The sequence below is a fragment of the Neltuma alba genome, unplaced genomic scaffold (genome assembly GCF_004799145.2).
Source record: "Neltuma alba isolate B1F8T4 unplaced genomic scaffold, ASM479914v2 tig00011952_pilon, whole genome shotgun sequence".
Classification (NCBI taxonomy): Eukaryota; Viridiplantae; Streptophyta; class Magnoliopsida; order Fabales; family Fabaceae; genus Neltuma; species Neltuma alba.
This window is the reverse complement of record NW_021636531.1, coordinates 130,381-153,054: the sequence shown is the minus strand read 5'-3', so window position 1 is coordinate 153,054 and position 22,674 is coordinate 130,381. Positions and strand designations below refer to the sequence as shown.

Below are 22,674 nucleotides of genomic sequence, written 5' to 3'. Positions count from 1 at the left end.
ATTGTGGGAGGCGCATCAGTCGCGTACAATTACATCACGGGAAGCGAAGGTGGGGGTTAAACTGAAAAGGCCATAATGCGAATCACATGTGATGTGGGAGAAGACCGCCAGCCACCTACCCACCCCCACTCTGCCACTATACTCGACGGAACTGTCCATTCCTATCTCACAAATCACAAATGTAAGGTCTGTCGTAACGGTTCCGTTTGGTAACTACCAACCGCTCCTTTCCAGCATTCCACAACCCCCCCCCCCCAAAAAAAGGCTGCTTCCATCCCCAGACACAGCTTGGTTTTCGCCCTTCATTATTATTATTATTATTACGCTTGAATTATTTCATATTATGCTCCTTCTCGTTCTATCATGCACCAAATTTACATGAGGTCATCTCTCTCTCTCTATATATCCTCTGTTATTCAGCGTTGCCATTATTGCAATGTCTGTTTATAACAATTTTATTATACTCCTCCGATTCTAAATATAAGATCCTTATACACACTTATAAGGATCTTATATTTAGGACAGAAAGAGTAATTATAATTAGTTTTCAGTTACTGTCTATATTATTATACTGAATACAGTTATTGAGGGAAGCAAGCCCCGCGTTCTTAAGAATCCCACTAAACGATCGATGGAAATAAAAAATAATTTCATGACCATCATCCTTGACAGTTTCTCAATATCTAAATAAAAAGGTATACGGGCTATCGCCTTTGTTAGGCATTATTTATATCTTTTATTTATTAAAGTATTTATAAGCATGTTTCATATAAACTGAGTCAAAATTTCTCTCACATATAAATTGAAAAACTCACAAATCTAAATAAGGCCTTAACTGCTTGCTCACCGAGTATTTTGTATCTTGCACATGCAATAACTGCAAAGGACTGTTTTAATCGCATGCAAGAGGCGAGTGGAACAGGATCATATAAATAGCGAGGAAGCACAGTAATAAATGAACACAGCCTCTTGTTTTCCAGGAATTTCTAGTGTGTGTGTGTGTGTGTTTAGTATAATGGTGCGTATTTAATTTTAGTGGGAAAAAAATTAGACTAAAGGGTTGGGATGGTTTTTATTTCAGAAAAGAACTGCTCATGCTTAGAAAATGGAGGAGAAATTTATATAATTTTAAAGAAATAAATTTCTGTGCGATTTACTAAAATCACCTAGGTGGACTAGATTAGGCCCGTATTCACTGCAGGTTGTAGGAAATCAGATGAGCCCAGTTTTGATGGGCTTTCGGCCTGCAGGCCCGGCAAAGGATTGCAAGCACTCAGCCCAATAGAAATATTAAAAATTACACACATGCCATTGTACCGTTCCAAGCCATTGGCGTGCAATCTGACAAAAATAACGCACTCTTCTGCGTGTGTGTACTTGTAGAGACGTACGAGAGATCTCAATTCATTAAAAAAAAAAAAAAAAGGATCAGGCGATCATGGAAGCAAAGACACCCGTATCTCCCTGCAGGACCCATTTCAGATTTCTCGGATCTTCTGCACGACGCGTAAGAAATTCAGCTTTATGCCCCGTTTGTCGTAACAAAAATGAATTTAATACCACCAGTCCACCGCCTCCTTCTCCTTCTGCTCTAGATATGGTTTATGATGCACAATACATTACAAATTAAATATTATATTTAAGATTCAAATAATATTTTAAAATAAAATAATAAGTAATAATAAAATATTAGTTAAGGAATAGATTTGATCATAGAACTTTATATAAAGTTTTAGTTTAGTGCTTAATCTAAAAAGTACATTTTTAATCATTTAATCTCTAAAATTGTTAATATTAAATGATAATTTTTTTGAGACAATCATATATATATCATAGCTGTTTTGAAAATTAGATTTTATATGTTAGAATTTGAAAATGATTTGTAAACATTTAATATCTCAGTATCATTACTTTTTTATTAATAGTTTTCGGGCTAAATAATTAAAAAAATATATTTTTAAGTTAAGATACGAAATTGAAACTTTATATAAAATTAAAGTACTAAAAATATACTTTGATTTAAAATATCATTAATCAACGTTTTGTTTTGGCATTTTAGTTAAAACGTACATTCCCATATTTTTTTGCTTGATGATTACGTCAGGGTTTAAAGTAAAAATAATTTCACTGGTTTAAATAAGGTTGCCTGGATCTGTGTGGTTGAGGCAATTTCATTGGCTTTGAATGATAAAACAAACTATTGAAAATCCTCAAGCACAGACTAGAATAAACATTTCACAAGACCCAAGGATGCTATTAAGACCAGCATAAAACTGTTAAAAACTTCGAACTTTGATGGATATATGTAATAATATAATATAGAATCGTAAATTTATAAGCACAAGTTATTTTCTGTTGGAGCTCGAGGGAAGAACTAAGCCCATTAGCCTCCGCAGAGGATCGTCCTTGATTGACTGCCTTCATAATTAGTCAACGGTCGTAATACTCACAGTAATGGATATTTTATCTTATCTATCCAATACCAAGGGATATCTGAATTCTGAACCTCATGAATCTACTTTTAATACTTTTCTAATATTATGGCGCAGCTTGTTTAATTTTAAAAAAACGTGATTTTTAAAACAATTTAGTAATTTTATAAAAAATAATTTATTTTGTAGAATTTTTATAAACAGTATACTTTATTTTGCTCTGCGTTAAAATAATTAAAATATCATTATTCAATATTATGTTTCTGATTTTATGATATCTTCGTAATCTTTGCTGATAAAAAATATTTATTATCTCATCATTTTAATATTTTATGATATTTAGTATGTTTCCGCATTTCTATGACATTCTCAAAATAATCAGGAGCACTGTAGCAGTGTAAATTACACTCCCATTACTTAATGTATGACCTAATTAACTAATTTAATTAGATTAAGAAAGTTAACAGGTTTAGTTAATATGATATTTTTTTTAATAATATTAATTTAAAAAAAATAAACATGTAAAATAAATTTATATACAATTAAGACAAACATTAACTCTCAAATTAAATTATATACTAAAGATCGAAAGAGTATAAATTACTTACCTCCATAAATTAATCTTGAGATAGAGAGTCTAAAGCACGCATCCCTTGTAGTTAGGATTTGGTTTACTCAATACACAAAAAGTTAATCAAATCTCCAGTCCCTTGCCTAAAATATAGTCTCTATTAATCATTGCAGCTTGAGTTGATAATTTCAACACTTTTAATTTAAAAAAATTTAGAAAAGTTTGATAAAACATTGATTTAAGACTTTAAAAGTCCTTCGGTGTCACACACTCATCAAATATAAATATTCAGTCTAAATTATTTCAATAATTGAATTCTCACAGAAGTATCATTTACCTACCTTCAAAGCTTCAACCTCAAGCTCCCTGTGGTCTCGTGACAGACTCAATATTACAATCCCAGAAGAATCGCCCTCGGAGTGAGCGATCTCGCAAAACGGCCAAAAGAGAAATCAATAAAATAGAAGAAAGGCTTCTCGAGAGCCATCATATAATAATACAGGGGAATAATTAATGGAGCTCACAGTAATAATAGTCGCATTGGTGGTGAGGTCTTATCAAAGGTTCTTAGGAGTCACAAATCACAAGTTGGTAAGGGAAGTGATAGATGCCGTTCAAGAACTGTAGTTTGATTAGCACTAAACAATTCTAAAAAAAAAAAGGATCGTCTTTCGCCCATTTATGAGCCTCCTTTAACTCCTATCAACTTAACCCTTTATGGGGTGTGAAAAAGGTTCTTCAATCAAGCCTCCACAGTTTGCAAACAGGGTAGAAACTAGAAATACACTCTGAATTATTTGTCCAGATAGCAGGGAAGGCGTAAAGAGGAAGAAAGAGAAAACGAAAAAGGTGACTGAGGTGGTAGTAGTAGTAGGGTTTTCACAAATAGGTAACTGTGCATCATCTTGGTCCATAAAGACGTGATCTTTGTGGGGCTGTACTAGTTATACTGTCTGAAAAGTTTGACGGATCTATTATGAGGTGAGTGATCTCTTTCATAATTCTGAAGGGTGTGCGGTTACTGTTAACTGAGCTGCACAGAATGGCAAGAGGAGGCTGCTGAATCTAAATATCAGGCAAATCCAGTTGAGTGAATACACTGACACAGGGCCAACGATGATGACAGAAGGGGCCAAACCAAACCAGAAAAACCAGAAACAAAAGAGAAATCCGATTACAGAGTGGAATTTCATAAATTGGTAAGCCAGAAAGGGAACCAAATCATTGAGCCAAAATAGTTTCCGCTTTCATCAAGTCAAGAATCTTTCAAATCACAGCCAATCATCCCATGTTTCGTTCACGTCGCTGCTGATATAACCCCCACAAGGTTACTTCTCTGGTTTTACTTCTTCACAGAAAGAAAGGCAACCTTAAAAAAAAGGGGGAACAGTTAAATCCCTCAACTGCTACATTTCTGGGGAGTTCTCTTGACCTATAATATCATAAAATATTAACAAGCATTGTTTTTTGGTTTTTTTTTTTGTTTTCTCTCCCAACGATAAGATTAAGAATCCGAAGTGTTGGTACTGGTGAATGAAATAGGAACTTAAAGAAAAAAAAAGCTAAAAGGGTACAGTACAGCCGCAGAGCTGGCTGGCCGTTACATATGATTCTTTGCTTTGTCCTAAATTTTATTCACTTTGTATAAATATGATAAGCACTAAATCAAAATGCTCAGTAGGAGCAACGTCAACATAGCTGGCTGGTGGGGTACAGCAACCCCACAATACAAACAAACCACAGCTATGCCCTTTCCTTTCTCTCATTTCTCAGCCGTTGATGTTGTTTCCTCTTTCAGTATAAAAATGTTATCTTTTTGTAAATACGTAGCTATATCATTGCGTTTTTGCACCTCCACTGGGCTGTTTCTCTCTCTCTACCTCTCCCCACCCCTCTCTTCTCTGTGCTGTTGTATTACCAGCGTGAATCTGTGACAGGCAGCCCCCAGCCAGATGTGATAGAGATACGATACAACAATTGTGCCTCTTTACACCCCAAAAAAGAAAATTGAAACGGAATAAAATTAAATAAATTCTTCGTCTTGTCCCTGCGTGTCCTCATATATTATTATTTTTGTGGTTGTGGTTGTGCTTGTTGTTATTATTCACCTCCTATTCTGGTCTTTGTTCTATTTCAAATTGAGTTCAACTCTGAGAGAATTGAATTTGGTCAGCTGGTCACAATAAAAGAATAAAAGGCTTCTTAGTTTTCGAGAGCTCTATGTATATGCTGATGATTTTGAATTGGGTTGTTTGGTAATAAATCTTGTAGTGTGCTGTCGGCGCAAGGTCACTTTCTGTCGGCATTGTCTGCATCCGACGATTGTACACTGAGAGAGCATTTCTAATTAATTTAATAAAAGTACAACGGAGATCGAGAGCGTGGTTCTTCTTCTGGGTTTTCATTGCTTACAGAGTGTCACCACTGATCACCACCTTTGAAGAAACACATTGATTTGGACCTCGCGAGTCTTGTCTTGTCTTGGTAACAACTGAAACTTCCAAGAATTGTGTCTGATCTGAAAGCGGTTTTGTTTATGCTTTTGATGCTAAAATCCCTACTTTCTGCTTTGTTGTGTTATTGAAATTCTCTGTTTGGTTGTTTAGTTTGTATCAAAGACAGACAACTGCTTCATATGGGGGAATGTGGATGAATCTCGATTTCGGTGATGGTGCATTGGAGCCTAAATCGAATCCTCGTTGGTAAATGAAGCTCTGGCTTTCTGAGATCCTGCCTCATCATTTATCTGGTAACACAGCTCCTCTGATTTGGACAAAAAAGTGGCTCTCTGTTCAATTTATCAACCACATGCAGATAAAATATCAGTCAAGGTGTCATTTAGAACCAGACATACATTTAGCTGGAGCTCAACTAGTTTCCAAATTTTCTGGTCTTTTTGCTTGAAACTATTCATTAACCTCATTATCATTAGCAAACTGTAGGAGGTATACTAACTGCATGCCTTCTTCATTTGCAATATGTCACATCTTCAATCTGAGCTTGAGTTTCACCGTCAATAGATTGTGATCTTCTGCTACATGTTGGATTCCAGGTTCTTATGTGTATAGAGTCAGCACAATATTGAACAGCAGAATTGCAGTGATCCCCATTATCAGATGTCAAGAAATCTTGCAGCAGCGGTTGGAGGAGCTGCAGGAGCCGTGGCATTGGTAGGGATAGTTATACTACTGATATGGTTCTGCCTGTTTCACAAGAGCAGTGTTTCTAGAAATTCAGAGACAGGGTCCTCTGAACCTTCCCAAGGTAACAACAATATTCTTGTATAACCAACACTTGCAAGTTTCCTTAAGGTGGTTCTAATGATACAAAGAACAATCAATTCTTGGTTTTGGCCTCAATTCGTGCAGTGGGAAGACATGGTGGGATAGAGTTAACAGTAAGAGATGCTAGGCGTTTTGAGATTGAAGAACTGTTTCACGCTACAAAAAATTTCAGTGACAAAAATCTGATTGGAGAAGGAAAATTTGGGGAGGTTTACAGGGGTTTACTTCATGATGGAATGCTTGTAGCCATCAAAAAGCGCCATGGATTTCCTAGTCAGGAATTTGTAGATGAGGTAACATTCAGTTCAATTATGCTCCAAAAGACTTCACTTTATGAGGTGCTGAGAAATATATAATTTAAGTACTGCATGCTCCCTGAAAGATAGAAATCTCATCAATCCGACTTCTCTGGTCCTCCTCCTGTCTTATGTTTGTTTCTGCTTGAGAATTTTGATTAGGATCCTATAGACATAGTCGGTAGGGTATATCTTATTGTTTACTCTCCTGGTTTGACCTAACAGTACTGAGTTTTACTTCAGGTACACTTCCTCTCATCCTTTCAACATCGAAATCTTGTAACTCTTTTGGGATACTGCCAGGAAAACAATCTACAGTTTCTCATATATGAGTACGTGCCTAATGGGAGCGTCTCCAGTCACTTGTATGGTAAATCTCTGTGCAGTTACTGTATCACTTTTTTTTTTTCTTTTTTTTAAATGAAGTTTTGTATTGTATATCTGCAAAGTCGAACCGTGGACCATGGATTTATCCTGCATGCAAAGATCATCCTGCATGCTGTAAAGTTGTACTTTGTCTTGTTTTAGCTTAATATACACTTTCTTCTGAAAGCTAAGGCCTGGGACTTATTTATTTGTAGGAGCTGCTCAACAATCACGTGATAAGCTGGAATTCAAGCATAGACTTTCCATAGCTCTGGGTGCAGCTAAAGGTGATCCTCTGCAAAATCAGTGAGCATTTGTGGCTTTCCTGGTATCATTTTTCTTCTCTTCCTATATAAAAGTACTCAAGTTTCTAAATGGACCCCAAAAATTCATTTTGTAAGCCCTCCTAAATCTCATTTATTTCCTACTACATCCTGTATGCATAACAGGTTTTACGTTTCAAAATGCTCATTCATCATAGGACCTATTGTGCACAGGTTTGGCTCATCTTCACTCCTTAAGCCCTCGTTTGGTGCATAAGGATTTCAAAACAGCCAATGTTCTTGTGGATGAAAACTTCATTCCTAAGGTTGCAGATGCAGGGCTTCGCAACATCCTAGGAAGAGTTGAAATTGCAGGGCCATCTTCTCAAGCTGCGGCAGATGAAATCTTCCTTGCTCCTGAGTATATATCTCTCTTGATTTGTTTCTGTTCTTTTCATGCATCTATGCATCTTCTCTAAATTCCGAATGGCACATTCTTGATTCAGAGTGAGAGAATTCAGAACATATTCTGAAAAGAGTGATGTATACAGTTTTGGGGTATTTTTGCTGGAACTGTTGAGCGGGAGAGAAGCAACTGAATCACCATCTTCAGACTCCAATCAGAATCTAGTTGAATGGGTATGTCATGGATATAGAACTCCATGTCTCACTCACAGCAATGAACACAAATTACACAATTATATATATACATGTATATATATAAAGCATTGTGATATTTGATGTGTGTGTCTGATATAATTTTGGTGCAATGAAGGTGCAAAGTAAGCAAGACCCTGGGATTATGTCAGGCATAGTTGACGAAAGAATGGGAAGCAATTATACAGCAGAAGCCATGGAAGAGTTTATGTCACTGATAGTTCCATGTATTGACAGTTCAAGTGAGAGACGACCTGCAATGAGCTATGTGATGATGGAAATTGATCGAATACGTGAGAAAGAAAGAAACTTGACGACAGTGATGGGAGAAAGAACCCCTATTGTGACCCTTGGAAGCCAATTATTTGAAGCTAAAAAAGAATAAGGTATTGTGATCCTATTTGTTACATATTATATAATCTTCTTTTGATTATTGTTCTTTATTATTTGTTATGTGGGTGCCAGAGAATAGGTAGATCCAGCTGCTTGACAAGTGTAAAAAGAGCAGTTGGAGTTGCACCGTTTTTATCTGGGCTAATAAATAATTTTTCTGTTTGTTTTTATTTATTGTGTTGTAAATTTTTTTTTTTGGTTGGTAAATTTATGAGATATATGTTGTAAACCATCATTTGTTGTTCATATAAGGGGAAGATTGGGTTGGTGTGACCATGACTGGTTATGAGCTGCTCCTTACATTAACGGTGCTTTTTTTTATTATTAAAAAAAAATATTATTTTACGATCCCCACAAAAGGGTTTTTTTTTTTTTTTTGGTGCATAGGATTAGGAAGATTTCTTTGAACTCTACGTATAATTGACATTCATGCAGTTTCACTGGAAACAGAGTTAGCAGAAAGCACAGAACATGTTTTTGTTTAAATTTTTCAGATATTTCAGGATGATCGACATAAAAGAAATCTTATTAATTTATACTTCTTTTATTGTTATTTACTCGTCCACGTTTGAATTTCTATTTCGCTCGTAAATAATTATTGCTTGTTTTTAATAATACCCGTTAGATAAAGGACGTGAAATGGAGGTAGTTAAGAAAAGAAAAAATAATTTTGACATAATATAGAGATTTTGCTTTCTCGCTAGTCTGCATTTTTTCCCCCTTTTCTATAAGGACAGGCGTATGAGGAAGTATCTCCTTCAAAAACCATTCATATTTCATAGACAAGTCACTTTGCTTCATCAGTCTCTTTCTATGAGGAGCATCACAAGGCATCCATTGATGACCGTTCGAAGAAGATGGGCGCTGACGCAGACCTACCCTCTCTGTTTTCACTTCTCTGTTTCTTGTTGTTCAGTCTGAGGGAGGGAGGGAGACTGAGAGTCGGCTATACAACGGTCACAAAATGAAGGGGCATTTTCTCCATTTCAGCGTCTTCGGTATTTGCCTAAACGGCAGCGTCTCAACCCTCACGTTATCACATGGCTTACAAAAAAATAATATTCATCCCATATTTAATATAAGACTTATTTTATAATGCAATTTGAGTGGGAGAGTATTATATATATGTGATCAAAAAAAAAGGAAAAATAGCAACAACAAAAAAAAGATTGTTCAAATAAAAAAATTATATATAAGGATTTGCTCATAAAAATTGTTATCAAAACTCATAATATTATCGTCAAAACCCATACTAATATTGTTATGGGTTTTTATTTACAATTTTTTCAAAATATTGTATGGTATATAAACACACACATGTACGGTTTTGGCGTAAATTTATATGGTCTCCTGATTCTGCAATTAATAATTTGGTCGCATTTTATTTCTCAATTTTATTTTTGCAAATAAAATCAATCAAAGCCTTGGATGTAATTGAATTCATAAAAATACATTTGTTTTAACCAAACCCATTATTTCAACACTGCCCATATAAATATCACTGTTGTCATTAGTCGCAACAAACCATTATGAATTCAAGCTTACCACAAGGGGAATTAATAAAAATAAAAAACTGAAATTGGCCAGAAAAAAGAAGCCAGCCAGAGTGCTTTTCTTTTTCTTAGCTACGGATTCACAGCTTCACATTCTGCAAATGGGAAAGAAATAACACAGCGGGCGCAGAGACCCCCCTCTATTACAATAATATTGAGGGCACGTGTGCCTATTTCGGAGTATAATAACAACAACAAACTTACTGGCGTGGGAGTATATATAAATAAAATTGTTACGTTAACAATTTATTTGATTAGTACTACCTCCGGTTCTAATTATAAACAAAATCTGTTAACAATTTATTTGATTAATACTATTTTCTGTTCTAATTATAAACAAAATCTTATAATTAGAATAGGAGGTAGCATGAGTTATAACAAATGATCGAATAACGTTTTGTACTATCAATCTACTCCCCCCGGGGGGGACCGTCTTGGAGGAAATCATGTCTCTTTCAATTACCGAAATGCTCCAAGCGGGGTTGAAATTTGTGGGGACAATTGACGACCCAAGTCCAAAACTCTTTTGTTTTTTTTTTTTAAATATTTAAATATAAATTCCGATTACAATAACTTACTTTTTTTCAAATTTGACTTGAGTCTAATTTGACTTGACATTGACTAAACATTGGAGTGTAATGCCTGTGACAAATTTTTGCTTTGTTGATCTGAAAATGGTTCAACACCAGATAATTAAGGTAACCTCCGATTGCTCCATTAATTACATCAATGCATAATACTTCTTCCGATCTTAAATATAAGACCTATTTTGTAGTGTAATTTACACTATAAAATGGGTCTTATATTTAGGATCGGAGAAATATTAAACTTCTAGAAAACAATTGAAGAAAGTTTAAAAACGGTTCATCAAAAATTGAATTAGAAGGAGGGAAAAGATGACATAATATTCTTACATAACAATTGAAGGCAACAATTGACTGACTTCCATGCAAACCAATTTCGTAACATCTTATTACATCACAAACCCACAAAAATACACAGAACCTTCTTGTCACAACACTATAATTAGGCAGGTTCATTGGTTCCATCTCTTACCTTCATTACTAACTCTTCAGTGGTAGTGCCAATAATTTCATTAGCACGTCTCAACCCAACACATTGATATCGTCCAATGGAATCCTGAATTAACGGTAAGATTCCACTCAGAACAGAAAATCAGTCAGCAACAATAAATTCTGAAGTAAATTTAGTAAATCAATTAATCAACATCTGTTTACGATTTTCTTGATCATTTTATCACTCATGTAAGTTTTTCCAAGATAATTCATTATATGTCAGGATTGGAATAGGAAGAAAACTGCGAGGCATCTCACCCGGGTAACAATTCCCAGCTTCTCTAATTTCTTGACTGCATCATCCACGTCAAAATTACAGCTCTCTCCAAACTCATCTTTTAAAAGATCCTCACACGCTGTATCCAGATCCTGCTTCATAAAACCAGACAGGTAACATCATTAAGGCTTAAAAAAACCCTTGTTTTCTTGGCTAATGAGAAATTGTCATTATAAAATAGAGAAGGAAAATAAAACAGAATTGTTAAAATCTTGCATTGATTTTTATACCTGTCTTGTAACTTTCCCTTGCTCCATCAGAATAAAGAACGAGACTATCACCTCTTTGACCTTTACATAAATAGTGCATAGCTTAAATACAGCGATGTAATACTCAATAACAGCTAGCAGCAGTATGCTGTATCCAGTTGATATTCCAACAGTCTTAAGACATTTGCTTTTCAATACTAATCACCAACTAAACACTAGAATTATACCTCCAAAAAGTGGTCAAGTGAGGAATAAAATCATGACTAGCAATTAATTGGAAAGGAAAAATGCATATAATGACGCAGAGCACTTACTTCTTGTTGAATGACATCATCGCACAAGTGGAGAAGGGTACCCTTTCCACTATCAAGTTGTCTGTCATACATTGACTGAGTAATCAAGTTCTGGTAAAGAGTTAAATTTTGTTGGAACCTAAGGTTAAAGTGTATTAGTCAACCAGGTTAAAATAAAAGCATTGATCAACGGCATTTACTTCTTACCACTACAAAATCATCGAAAGCGAAAGATATTTAATGAGCATAATAGCTATGAACAAGTCAAACCATGAATCTGTACCAAGAAAATTGCCCAACTGGACTTTAGAGTTCCTATGTCACCCATAGAGAATTAAAAAAGGAAAACTTGATAAAAGGTGAACAAGCAGAAAGCTCTTTTTAGAATGCTAAGAACCATACTTTTGGGAAGGCTACGCATTTCGAGGTTCTTAATTTAGTTTTTTTAATTTATAATCCTTCAATCTGAAAATATATTTAATGGCTTAAAACACAACAAAAGTAAACTCTTTAAAAGAAAATTACTCTATCCATCATAAAGATAATCAAATTTAAGTCAACTGATGGCACGATTTGGAATTTTCAATGAAGTAGGGAGCTAGCATCATTTACGTGAAGTATGTCTTGGCAAGATAACCAACTAGTGCCGAGAGAAAAGCAATAAGGAACCACAAATCAGCTTTAGGCATTTCAAGAGAGCTAATGACAGCAACCTGCAAAGAAAACAACCACAGTAATTGCACTAGAGCAAAGATGGGCTTAAGAAAGGAACAGCTCAGTGTAAATACTTGGTAAACTAACCAGACCAACTAAAGCAGTTCCAAGAAACTTGACCCAATCCATTGGAGTCAATCCAGGGTTTTTCTTTTCCGGCTGTCAATTAAAAAAGATCCGTCACCAGTCACACTTGCATGCATTGTGGTAAAAGGTAAGAGACAGGTCTATGAACCACAGAGATAACACAGAAGAATTAAATGAGGCAACTCACAAGAACAATTTCCATATCAGCCATTGGAATGTTTTTAAAATGCTTCACAAATATACTGCGATCTTTTTTTCCTCTGGTACTGGCTCTCCTGAAATTCATTTTCCTTATAATTTAAGTTCACGGTGTTTCTTCTGCAGAATCTTATGAATATCAAGCATAACTAACGAATCAGCTTTACAAGAGATTTTTGACAGGAACTAATCATTCGTCATCTCTCTAATGATAGCAATATAGGCTTTTTCACCAAAATGGAAAGGGGGAATATAGAGGGAGAATTACCTGTAGACAACAATTATCCTGTCAAAGGTAGGTTCTTGAATCGTAGTCTTGCTCAGCAAACTTTTTAAACTGGCAATTGCAGCAAATAATTCCTTGAGTGGCCAGAAAGTCAAATACTCAATTAGAAAGGTTTATGCGGCTTAGATGAATGAGCCTAGTACTGACGGTGATAACGAAGCACACTATGCATGCTGGGCAATTAGATTTGTGCTGAATAAATATGTAACTCCCAGTCTTTTTTTTCTTCTTCCAATTTTCTGAATCTATAAGTGAATCTAGATAACAAACCCCATGCCATAAAGAACCAGCACTTGAGCTTAAAAGCTTATACTTAAAGAACAGTGGCGCATGACTAGCAGAAAAGATTGAATCAACGTGAAAGAAATTCCAGAGTACTTAACGAGCACAGCCAAAAACTCAGGATTCACACATTCTGACCATCACCAACAGATAGCATTATTTAAATTTAAATTACTGGGAAAGGTAGTTTACGTACATCAATAGGATGCAGTAGATAAGCATGTAATGCCATTTATTTATGATTAAGAATGTCAAGTGAATGCACTACGAAGAATCCTAGCCCAACACCACAAAGAAAACAGTAATATATAACTGGGAAAGATAACATCAATAGCAATAGTACATAAACAGATGTGACAAGACCTTAGCTCCATATTCTCAAGACGTATGCGTTCAACATATAAATCATCCGAATCTATGTCCGGAATGTGGTTCTTATTCTCTTTCTTGTGACGTTTCGGTGGCCTTCTAGACAAAATCCTTCCCAACCTGCAAGCTACGTAGTTTGAAAAGATTTCTTGAAGAAGACCTAAGTACAATATGCAGGGTCAACGATAATAACTGTATTTGTTCAGGCAAAAGAAGGAAAAGTTAAATAGTGGATATCTGTACATCACATTTTTAAAGACTTAAAAAATTGAGCTGAGGCAAAATTATGACTTCTCACATCGGATTATTATTGTAGTTAACAAACAACTTCAGTTTAATTGAAAAGATTTCCATAATCTTTTGCTCACCTAGTTTTTCTTAACAGATATCGCCAACCACGAGCAATGAGCATGTCCAATTTCTCCAACAAAAAGAAGTCAGTCATCCGATCAATTCCAATGCCGCGTCTAAAGATAACGTACTAGAAAAACTAAGAGGCATTAGCCTGTTATGGTTGTTAAAGGGATGAACAAAAGAACAACATGAATTAGTTTAAGTGAGAGAGAGAGAGAGAGAATGGAGGGAGAGCTCCGCATACAGTGCAAAAAGAAGAAGAAGAAGTAATGAAAGCTGTTATAAAAAAGAAGTAATAAAAGCCAGATGATTTCCTATAGCGATTGAGGAAGGGGTAAGTCGGGGGCTCGACTGGAAGCACAATGGAGGGTATTTTTGGAATAAGGCGGTGGTAATAGGTGGTAAAATATGGTAATAAGGATTGACATGGGAGGACCTATGAATCTGGATTACCATCCTGTTGGTGATGATTATCACCGTGAGCCCACATCAAAAGCCAACCAAAGAGCTTTCAATGGTGATGCAATCCAGATTACCATTCATTCCCATGCTCGCAATGAAATTGACAAATAAGCTGCTTCTATATCTTTGACGCGTCTTACACAGCCCTCACAATCCAGAAAACAAACCAAATTCTCAAACCCAGATAAATAACCTATTTCATGAAGCCAATCATTGTTGCCACTAACAATTGTTACTACTTTTATCATATTTAAAGCCGTACCTTATCTGCATATTCCGGAGCGTTCTCATATTGATGCTCCTCAAAATATCTCTTCAAAAGCTTCTTGTCAAGCTAGATTCAATTAAAAGGCACACATCAACAAATACTAAAATCACAATCAAACCTCCCCAGTAACTCCAGCCGTTATATGCAGGGATATTATGCTTACAATAATCGAGAATGCAACCACCATAAAAGTATATGTAAAAAACCTTAGATTCATCAACAGTAATGGGAAGATGTAGACGATACTGCCCAGCAGCAGCAACTTCAATCTCTTCATCAGTTGCTATCTTAAAGTTACTTTTGTGCATGACCTGCGGGGAAAAAATGAAAAAGGATAAAGCAATCTCAAGATACCATAAGGGACAAATATTTAAATACATATGAAGGGCTCTGCTTCACGCGGCCCTGAAACATAAATGCAGCAATTTAGAATCGAGAGCAATCGCGAAGACCGGCAATAAGTTGTACTTTGCCTTTTTCTTTTTTCATGGTTCCATTATTATCACAAATCATCGTTACAATTTTTAACGGAATGTCCATGTTCATGCAGTGACACAATACCTGAAACATTAATGATAAGAACTTCTGTTCAAATACATCAATTTCTGTGTCGGTCAATTTCTGTTGTTCCAAGTTCTGTGCCCCGTGAACAGGGTCAACAAGGGCGTAGAGTTGCTGGAGGAATAAAACAGTCAGCCTCCTCCTCAATGTATCTTTTGCATAGCTATATCTTGAGGAGATAAAGAATACATGGATACCATCATTTCCTCAAAGTGTAGAAGGTACCAAGCTCGTATGGTGTACTCTACTCGTTTGCAAAGCTTCAAAAACTCGGCTCGGTCCGAACTTTTTTCTGCAGAGTACTAAAAAAACTCAAGTCCATGCTGGCTCATATAAACTCGAACTGCAAACTTTATACTCCATAACAGTACCAAATAATTCAACTAGATGAAAGGAAATGCTATGTAAGAGAAATCCCTCCTCGCTATTTGTTTATGAAGGAAATGACCATCTCAGACTGAAATGATGAAAGGAAAGGGGCAAGCGTATTTCATACATGATGTCCATTTACAGATTTATTTCTAGAGATATCATTCAACAGATCTCGGCTTTATTCCAACAAATTTGAATGTCACTAAGACCAGTGCCATACTTCTATATTACAGAGTCCCGCAATACAATAACGCCCAGAGTTTTATGCATGTTACAAAGAGAAGAAGATTCGAAGTCTGTACCAATAAGGTTGGCCAATGTCATAATAAGCCTTGGCTTCAGAATTCGAATGACGGATTCGCGCTCTAAACGAATGACATCCTTCTTTTTAACCATTGCTTAAGCAGCAGTAGCAATCTAATCTTGAAGGCTTCAATTGAAGGGTTTGTTTTTCTTCTACGGTAAATTGGGAATGATCGTTCGTACCTAAATTAGACGGGTGGTTACTCCACATGCAATGCAGAATTGTCAATAATGCAAAATCACTTGGAAGCACAGAACAGGAAAGAATTATCCCATTTCTACTTTCTATTACGCGATCACTGCGTTCAGGGGAAGACGTAGCTTCGATTTTTACGGAGGGAAATTTTCTTCAGATGGCCACCAATTGTTGGTCGTTACCAAATGAAACGTCCGAATCGCGGGAAGGAGTGTGTCAAAAAGCAAGAGCTGGGGAGGAGATAGTTTAAAATTTTTTTAAATTGCAAATTTTAAAGGGGCCTCACAGTTTTTTTTTTTTTTTGCACTTTTTTAAACTAAAATATATGTATCTTATCGGCATATTCATATTATTTCTAATATAGGATGATACTTATATTTTTAAAAAATTATTTAAAATACTGTGAGGTATTAAATATAAATACCTTTCCCATAAGAAATTTAACTTTAGTTTACCCCATTTTAAAAGACTAGTCCTTCCCCTGAACCCAATTGCCGTTGTTTTTCGATTTTGGAACTTTTTTGAAGATGAACCCCATGGGATTGGATGTGACGTGGAGATAGAATAGGAACTGGGCTGGTCAAGAAGGACTTTTGGGGCAAACCTCGATAATTCCAAAATTAGTTCTCAGGCAAGCCCATAAACGCATATTCCATAATTTATTAATTTTCCCCTGGATAAGCCATGATATTCATTTATGTTGTAACAGGCAATGAGACTTCTTGTTAGTTACTGTTATCTCTAATTGTGCTATATGAACTCTAATTTTTGTTGGGGAAAAAAAGATATTAGCTGTAAATTTGATGGAAACTACTTCTGTTATATTGAGTATTGTTGCATTCAAAACATGCCAAACATATATTTTCTTAATACTGAGACTCTTTCTTTTAATTTGTCATTTTAACAAGTAATAAATTATGAAATATTTTTATTTTTAATTTAATCCAATGCAATGTTAATGTTCTTATGCATCCTATATGATATTATCATCGTCATCGCCACTGCCACCGACATCGTCCTATTGTATAATATCAGTTAATTGATCCCCAAAAATTCAAAAATTGTATGTGGTTAGTTTCTTGTGAACTTTGGACCGATTCTCCATATTAAGAAACTTCTGCCCAGGTATCCAAACTTACTATGAATTAATCTGAAAATTCGAAGACTTTAATTTAAAAACCAAATATTTTTTTTTTTCAAAAAAATGAGTAATTGAAGTAGGAGATCTTATAAATTTCTATCGCTATTTGTTAATGTCAATGTTCCCCCCCTGGCCGTAACAATTTTCAAAAGGTGTGAAAATACTTCTCATCCACAAACCTAATGAGAACTAGTTGATTAATTTGAGTAAATTTAGAAAATTTGTTAAGTTAGTTATTTGTAATAAATAGGTGTTATATTTCCTAAAATACTATTGCTAGTAATATGTATTAGCTAGAACTATTATTTAACAGAATTTTTAACATGTGCAACTACTACAATAACTATTTTGTAAAAGAATATTTTCCCGATTTTTAATATAAGAACTAGTTGATTAATTTGAGTAGATTAAGAAAATCAGTTAAATTAGTTATTTGTAATAAATAGATGTTGTTTTTCTTGAAATATCCTTACTAATCACGTGTATTAGCGAGAACTACTATTATTATAAGAACTATCTTAGAAATAAATAAATAAATATGAGAGACAAAATGAATTAGAATATTATATTTATAACCAAAATAAAAGTCAAACGAGTTCTTATATTAATGAGTAGAGGTAGTGGATAAATATGAGAGATAAAGTGTATTTAGCTCTTATACTTAAAACTAAATTGAATATCAAATTAACTCTTATTTTAAAAAACACAGGAGGTAATACAAGTCTATAACCATAGAATAAAAATGTAATTTTTGTCAAAATTCAAGTATAGTAATTTAGACAAGAAGACAGGTACATGAATAATATCGATAAGGAGTTACACGCGTAATCCTTTTTGTTCATGTACTTAAAGTTTATTTGGCTGAACATAGTTCCATGTATTATTTAGGTTCATCCAATTATATTTATTGTGATTGTTGCAGTTACTTATAGATTTTGATTTTTCTATATTTTTGTTTATCAATATTTTATATTTTTGCTGTACACGAGCTCGTGTACATTGAAATAATAGGTAGTATAGCATAATTCACTTTCAACTTCAGCTCGTACGTTGTCCTGTGTACTTGGTCAATAGCATATACGGAGCGCATATAAAATAAGAGGGGAAGTCTTAATAAATATAAAACAAGGAAGTACAATTTATTAAAAATTACATAATGATCACAATAAATAATATTGGCCCGACCGAAATCGAATAGGTAATTATACTTAATACAAAATCATGCATCAAGATTTATTTTCTTTTTCTTTTTGGGGGCCAGCAGTCGAGGCCTTGACACAGTTTAGCAGCACAACAGTTAAAGTATCACGTATAGTTAGCAATCATTAATTTTATTTTACTTTTTTTTTTGTAATAATTCATTAAATTTTTTATTTTCGGGTGAACATTATTATATATTGTATGCCTTGTTCATGAATGATTTCTTCTCCACGATAAATTTGTCAAGATAATTGGATACAAAGTATCTTTGATTTTTTGTTTATGTTAAAGTATCTTGGATTTTGATGGTATGATAATAAAGCGAGATTCAACGAATTCACAAATCTTTTCAATATTATCCTATGCACTCAAAATTATTATCAGTGAATTTTGTCAAAAAAAAATTATTATCAGTGATTGAGTTTCCTAGGCTATTTATTTTAGTATTGCGTTATACATACAAATCCAACAACAATAATCTATTTCAAAATAATCATAATCTTTCTTTTTTTTCGACAACCACCTACCATATATGTACCCACATCCGTTCAAACTAAGGATGAACGCTAAAATTTAAATCAAATTCAAAAATTCATCTGAAAATGTAAATTGAAAATAATTATAATTATGAGTAAACTAAATAAGCACTTATTAAAATATAGCTATTTAATTCATCGAGAAAGATAGCAAGGATTAAATATTAAAATGAATCAAATAATATATTTAAAAGAAAAGAGTTAAACTACAAACCAGATAATTGGCCGGTAAATAAACAAGAAATACGGATCCATTGACCTAGTTTAATATCTCTTTCTATATAAAATGACTAGGAATATGGATATTGATTATGATTATCAATATCCATCATGCATCATTCTCGTAGATACACAAAATCTGATCATCATCTCCTCACAACTTCAATTTTAAACTTATTTGGCTATCAGCGGATTGTTAATTTCAAAAGCCATTGTACATTATTCAATGAAAAAATCGGAGGATCTAAAATCCGAATTGCCACCTCCCATTCCAAGCTTGGGGGAAATGGCATTTTACGTTCAAGAGAAGTTCCGACTTTACGAGACAAGAGCGAGATTTTACTTGATCGGAAGTGATCGTAACAGAAGGTTCTTTCGTGTCTTGAAATTTGACCGTTTGGAGCCATCTGATCTCTACATTGACGAAGACCCTGCGGTGTATTCTTCTCGTGAAATCGATGATCTTCTACGACGTATTGCTGATGGAAATAAAGCAACAGGAGGCCTTACTTTTGTGACCGAAGCTTATGGTATTGCAGGGTGTGTCAAGTTTCTGGAATCGTATTATTTGATTCTAATTACTAAGCGCAAACAAGTTGGACTTCTATGTGGTCATGTAATATACAGCATTCAGGAGAGCCAAACGATAACAATACCACACGCCTCAGTTCAAACCGATGCAGCTCACTCAAAAACTGAACTGAGGTACAAGAAGCTTTTATGCAGTGTTGATTTGACGAAGGACTTTTTCTATAGTTATACCTACCCTATAATGCAGAGTTTGCAGAAGAATGTGTTGTCCAGGACTGGGATGCCGTACGATAACATTTTTGTTTGGAATGATTATTTGACACGAGAAATACGATCTATATGCAATAACAGCATATGGACAGTAGCTCTAGTTCATGGCTATTTTGAACAGGCACGCTTATCAATCTTTGGGAGGGAATTCAGTATTTCATTGATTTCTAGACGATCAAGATATTTTGCAGGGACTCGCTATTTGAAGAGGGGAGTCAATGACCTGGGAAAGGTTGCTAATGATGTTGAGACAGAGCAGATTATCCTTGAAGAAGAAGCTGGTTCTTACAAGGGACAAATGAGTTCTGTTGTGCAAATGCGTGGCTCTGTACCACTTTTCTGGTCTCAAGAAACTTCTAGATTCAGTCCCAAGCCGGACATCGTCTTGCAGAGGTATGATCCAACCTACGAGGCCACAAAATTGCATTTTGAAGACCTTGCGGAGAGATATGGCAATCCAATTATTGTGTTTAATCTGATTAAGACGGTTGAGAAACGGCCAAGAGAAATGATATTAAGGCGAGAATTTGCTAACGCTGTTGGGTATCTGAATCAAATTCTACCCAAAGAAAACGAGCTTAGATATATTCACTGGGACTTTCACAAGTTCTCAAAGACCAAGTCTCCAAATAAGTATGGAAATATTTTGGGGGTTTTACGTACTGTGGCAAGGGAAGCAATTGATTTGACTGGTTTCTACTACAGTGGCAAGCGCAACATCAAAAAAATGGCCGACAAAACCAACCCAACAAGCAACGGAATCAGTCTTCATTCACCATTTTTTCAGAACGGAGTTATGCGTACCAACTGTATTGATTGCTTGGATCGTACTAACATAGCACAGTTTGCTTTTGGTCTTCAAGCTTTAGGATGCCAGCTTAAAGCAATGGGTTTAAGTGATGTTTCATGTTTGGATTCTGATAGTAGTATTGCTGCAGCTTTGATGGATATGTATAGAAGTATGGGAGATGCTCTGGCCGAGCAATATGGTGGTTCTGCAGCTCACAATACTGTGTTTCCAGAGCAACCAGGAAAGTGGAAAGCAACAACACAATCAAGAGAGTTTTTGAAATCTTTAAAGCGTTATTACTGTAATACGTACACAGATGGGGAAAAACAAGATGCAATAAACTTGTTCTTAGGTTGCTTTCAGCCACAGGAAGGAAAACCCGCTTTGTGGGAGTTGGAATCAGATTACCATCTTCATGTATCTGGGGCTGGGAACGACCTAAAAATCTTGGACAACTGGTCTAAAGACCCAGCTGGTATAGCTGGAACAACTCCTCTCAGACCTCTCCCAGCCTGCAGAGAGGATTTCTCGCGCATAAAGTTGACTTCATTTGATAAGCTAATTGAGAAGACACGCGGTGCAATTAGGGACGTGAGGATATCCAGTGAACCAGATCAGACACTGGGGGGCGGCTATAAAAAGAGTGGGGTTGCACCTGATGCAGCTGAGATCCAGCTTAAAAGCGCAAATTGGATTTTTGGACAGAGAAACCATCAAGGGAGTGTCACAGAGGGAAAAGCTACTTCTCATGAAACTGATTTCGAGAAATGCCAAGCTGGAAAGAAGGATAGTGGTTTTGATAATCTCGATTGGCTTTTTTCTAGCAGTGATATGAATGAAGAAGAAACTATGCGAAGATACCAGGAAATGGCCTCAGTTAACGAAGAGAATGAGAATGGTTGGTACGGGGGTTCTCTTCTTCGTGATTTTGATGAGAACAGTGAAATATATAAGCATTATGCTGCGTTATGTCACATTCCTGAGTTGGAACCTTTTAAAGCTGATGACCCTGAGAAGGAAAAACATTATGCCGATGTTTTAAGGATGGGATCATTTGATGCTCTTAAACTTGATGATGTTGCCATTGCTGCAGAAATGGAACGAGCTCTCAAGGAGTATGATCAAATTGGTGAGGACTTTGGAATTATTCCCAAATCTTGTAAATTCCTTGCTGAAAATCACAGCTGGTTGACACGCTGGTTAATTGGGAAAGAAAAGGTACCAACAAGAGGGTCGATGTAGTATTCAACCGTTATGATTAGATTATAGCTTTGAAGCATTCTAGACTGCTTCTGATTCTGAAACAATGTCACCGAATTTATAAGATCTTTTCTTGTGAATTATTTCTCTTTATGGTATGCGTATTCATTTTACTGGATTGAAATTAATTTGATAACCGTTTGAATAAATTAAATAATTTGTGGTGATAAACGAAAGTAATGCTACTCGCACCAGGGATACAAAATTTATAAGTAGCCAAATAAGTGAATAAATAATAGGTCAATCGAATTGTTTAACATGTTCAGATGACCAGCTAAATACATAATCTTTCAAAGGACATCACGTTTACGTTCAGTAGTAATCAATAGTTAGCAAGCACTTGTATTTTCACACGAGATGTTTGGCAGGCTGTTTGAATGATATGACTATTTTTATTTTTTTTCATTGCATGTTATATGATCCCTTAGAAATTTGGTATGTTTGACACTATATAGTAATTCAGTTCAACACTTCAACGTATGTGTTCCTCAAACCCGACACGGCGAATCCAAGCGATTCAAATTCCCAAGCTTTTTGTGGGGAAGCTGAGTCTGAAGATATACTAGCTCTAAGGCATTTTACTCAGCTAAGACAAATTTTGAAAT

At 35.2% G+C, this 22,674-nt stretch overlaps 4 protein-coding genes across 10 annotated transcripts in view; 3 read left to right on the top strand and 1 right to left on the bottom strand.

Annotated features, from left to right (window-relative positions):
- Positions 1 to 3,889: 3,889 nt before the first annotated feature.
- Positions 3,890 to 8,546, top strand: LOC114719820 (putative serine/threonine-protein kinase). Of its 7 annotated transcripts, none has more exons than XM_028905361.1 (10): positions 3,890 to 4,202; positions 5,275 to 5,487; positions 5,610 to 5,834; positions 5,946 to 6,267; positions 6,372 to 6,580; positions 6,827 to 6,953; positions 7,165 to 7,236; positions 7,447 to 7,633; positions 7,719 to 7,851; positions 7,988 to 8,546. In XM_028905361.1, exons 4-10 carry the CDS (start codon positions 6,120 to 6,122, stop codon positions 8,252 to 8,254), a joined length of 1,143 nt encoding a protein of 380 aa, XP_028761194.1. In that variant the 5' UTR covers positions 3,890 to 4,202; positions 5,275 to 5,487; positions 5,610 to 5,834; positions 5,946 to 6,119; the 3' UTR covers positions 8,255 to 8,546. The 7 variants fall into 7 exon arrangements, with proteins under 7 accessions (XP_028761194.1, XP_028761193.1, XP_028761200.1 ...); XM_028905360.1 differs by having other exon boundaries at positions 3,890 to 4,330; XM_028905367.1 differs by lacking the exon at positions 3,890 to 4,202 and having other exon boundaries at positions 4,869 to 5,487; positions 7,764 to 7,851.
- Positions 8,547 to 10,694: 2,148 nt separating this feature from the next.
- LOC114719819 (uncharacterized) lies at positions 10,695 to 16,216 on the bottom strand. Its single transcript, XM_028905359.1, has 15 exons — positions 15,926 to 16,216; positions 15,449 to 15,543; positions 15,252 to 15,365; positions 14,897 to 15,001; positions 14,685 to 14,756; positions 13,975 to 14,087; positions 13,601 to 13,726; positions 12,938 to 13,006; positions 12,659 to 12,746; positions 12,472 to 12,543; positions 12,283 to 12,383; positions 11,692 to 11,809; positions 11,399 to 11,458; positions 11,150 to 11,260; positions 10,695 to 10,955 (listed from the first exon to the last, which is right to left on the bottom strand). Exons 1-15 carry the CDS (start codon positions 16,017 to 16,019, stop codon positions 10,842 to 10,844), a joined length of 1,452 nt encoding a protein of 483 aa, XP_028761192.1. The 5' UTR covers positions 16,020 to 16,216; the 3' UTR covers positions 10,695 to 10,841.
- Positions 16,217 to 19,444: 3,228 nt separating this feature from the next.
- On the top strand, positions 19,445 to 22,051 carry LOC114719811 (phosphoinositide phosphatase SAC1-like). The gene has a single exon (XM_028905349.1). The coding sequence runs from the start codon at positions 19,445 to 19,447 to the stop codon at positions 22,049 to 22,051; it is 2,607 nt and encodes an 868-aa protein (XP_028761182.1).
- Positions 22,052 to 22,544: 493 nt separating this feature from the next.
- LOC114719776 (histone-lysine N-methyltransferase, H3 lysine-9 specific SUVH4) overlaps positions 22,545 to 22,674 on the top strand; it is a 31,389-nt gene continuing 31,259 nt past the window's right edge. The window contains exon 1 of the mRNA XM_028905306.1: positions 22,545 to 22,550. The gene's annotated coding sequence lies outside the window, so the exon portion shown is untranslated. The remainder of the gene's footprint in view (positions 22,551 to 22,674) is intronic.

Coding starts and splice junctions, on each gene's coding strand:
- LOC114719820 (XM_028905361.1), top strand. CDS start 6,120: ATGTCAAGAAATCTTGCAGCAGCGGTTGGAGGAGCTGCAGGAGCCGTG. Junction 6,954..7,164: donor CGTCTCCAGTCACTTGTATG/GTAAATCTCTGT, acceptor ATTTATTTGTAG/GAGCTGCTCAACAATCACGT. Junction 7,852..7,987: donor ATCAGAATCTAGTTGAATGG/GTATGTCATGGA, acceptor GGTGCAATGAAG/GTGCAAAGTAAGCAAGACCC.
- LOC114719819 (XM_028905359.1), bottom strand. CDS start 16,019: ATGGTTAAAAAGAAGGATGTCATTCGTTTAGAGCGCGAATCCGTCATT. Junction 14,757..14,896: donor TTACTGTTGATGAATCTAAG/GTTTTTTACATA, acceptor AATTGAATCTAG/CTTGACAAGAAGCTTTTGAA. Junction 12,747..12,937: donor AGGATAATTGTTGTCTACAG/GTAATTCTCCCT, acceptor AATGAATTTCAG/GAGAGCCAGTACCAGAGGAA.
- LOC114719811 (XM_028905349.1), top strand. CDS start 19,445: ATGAAAAAATCGGAGGATCTAAAATCCGAATTGCCACCTCCCATTCCA.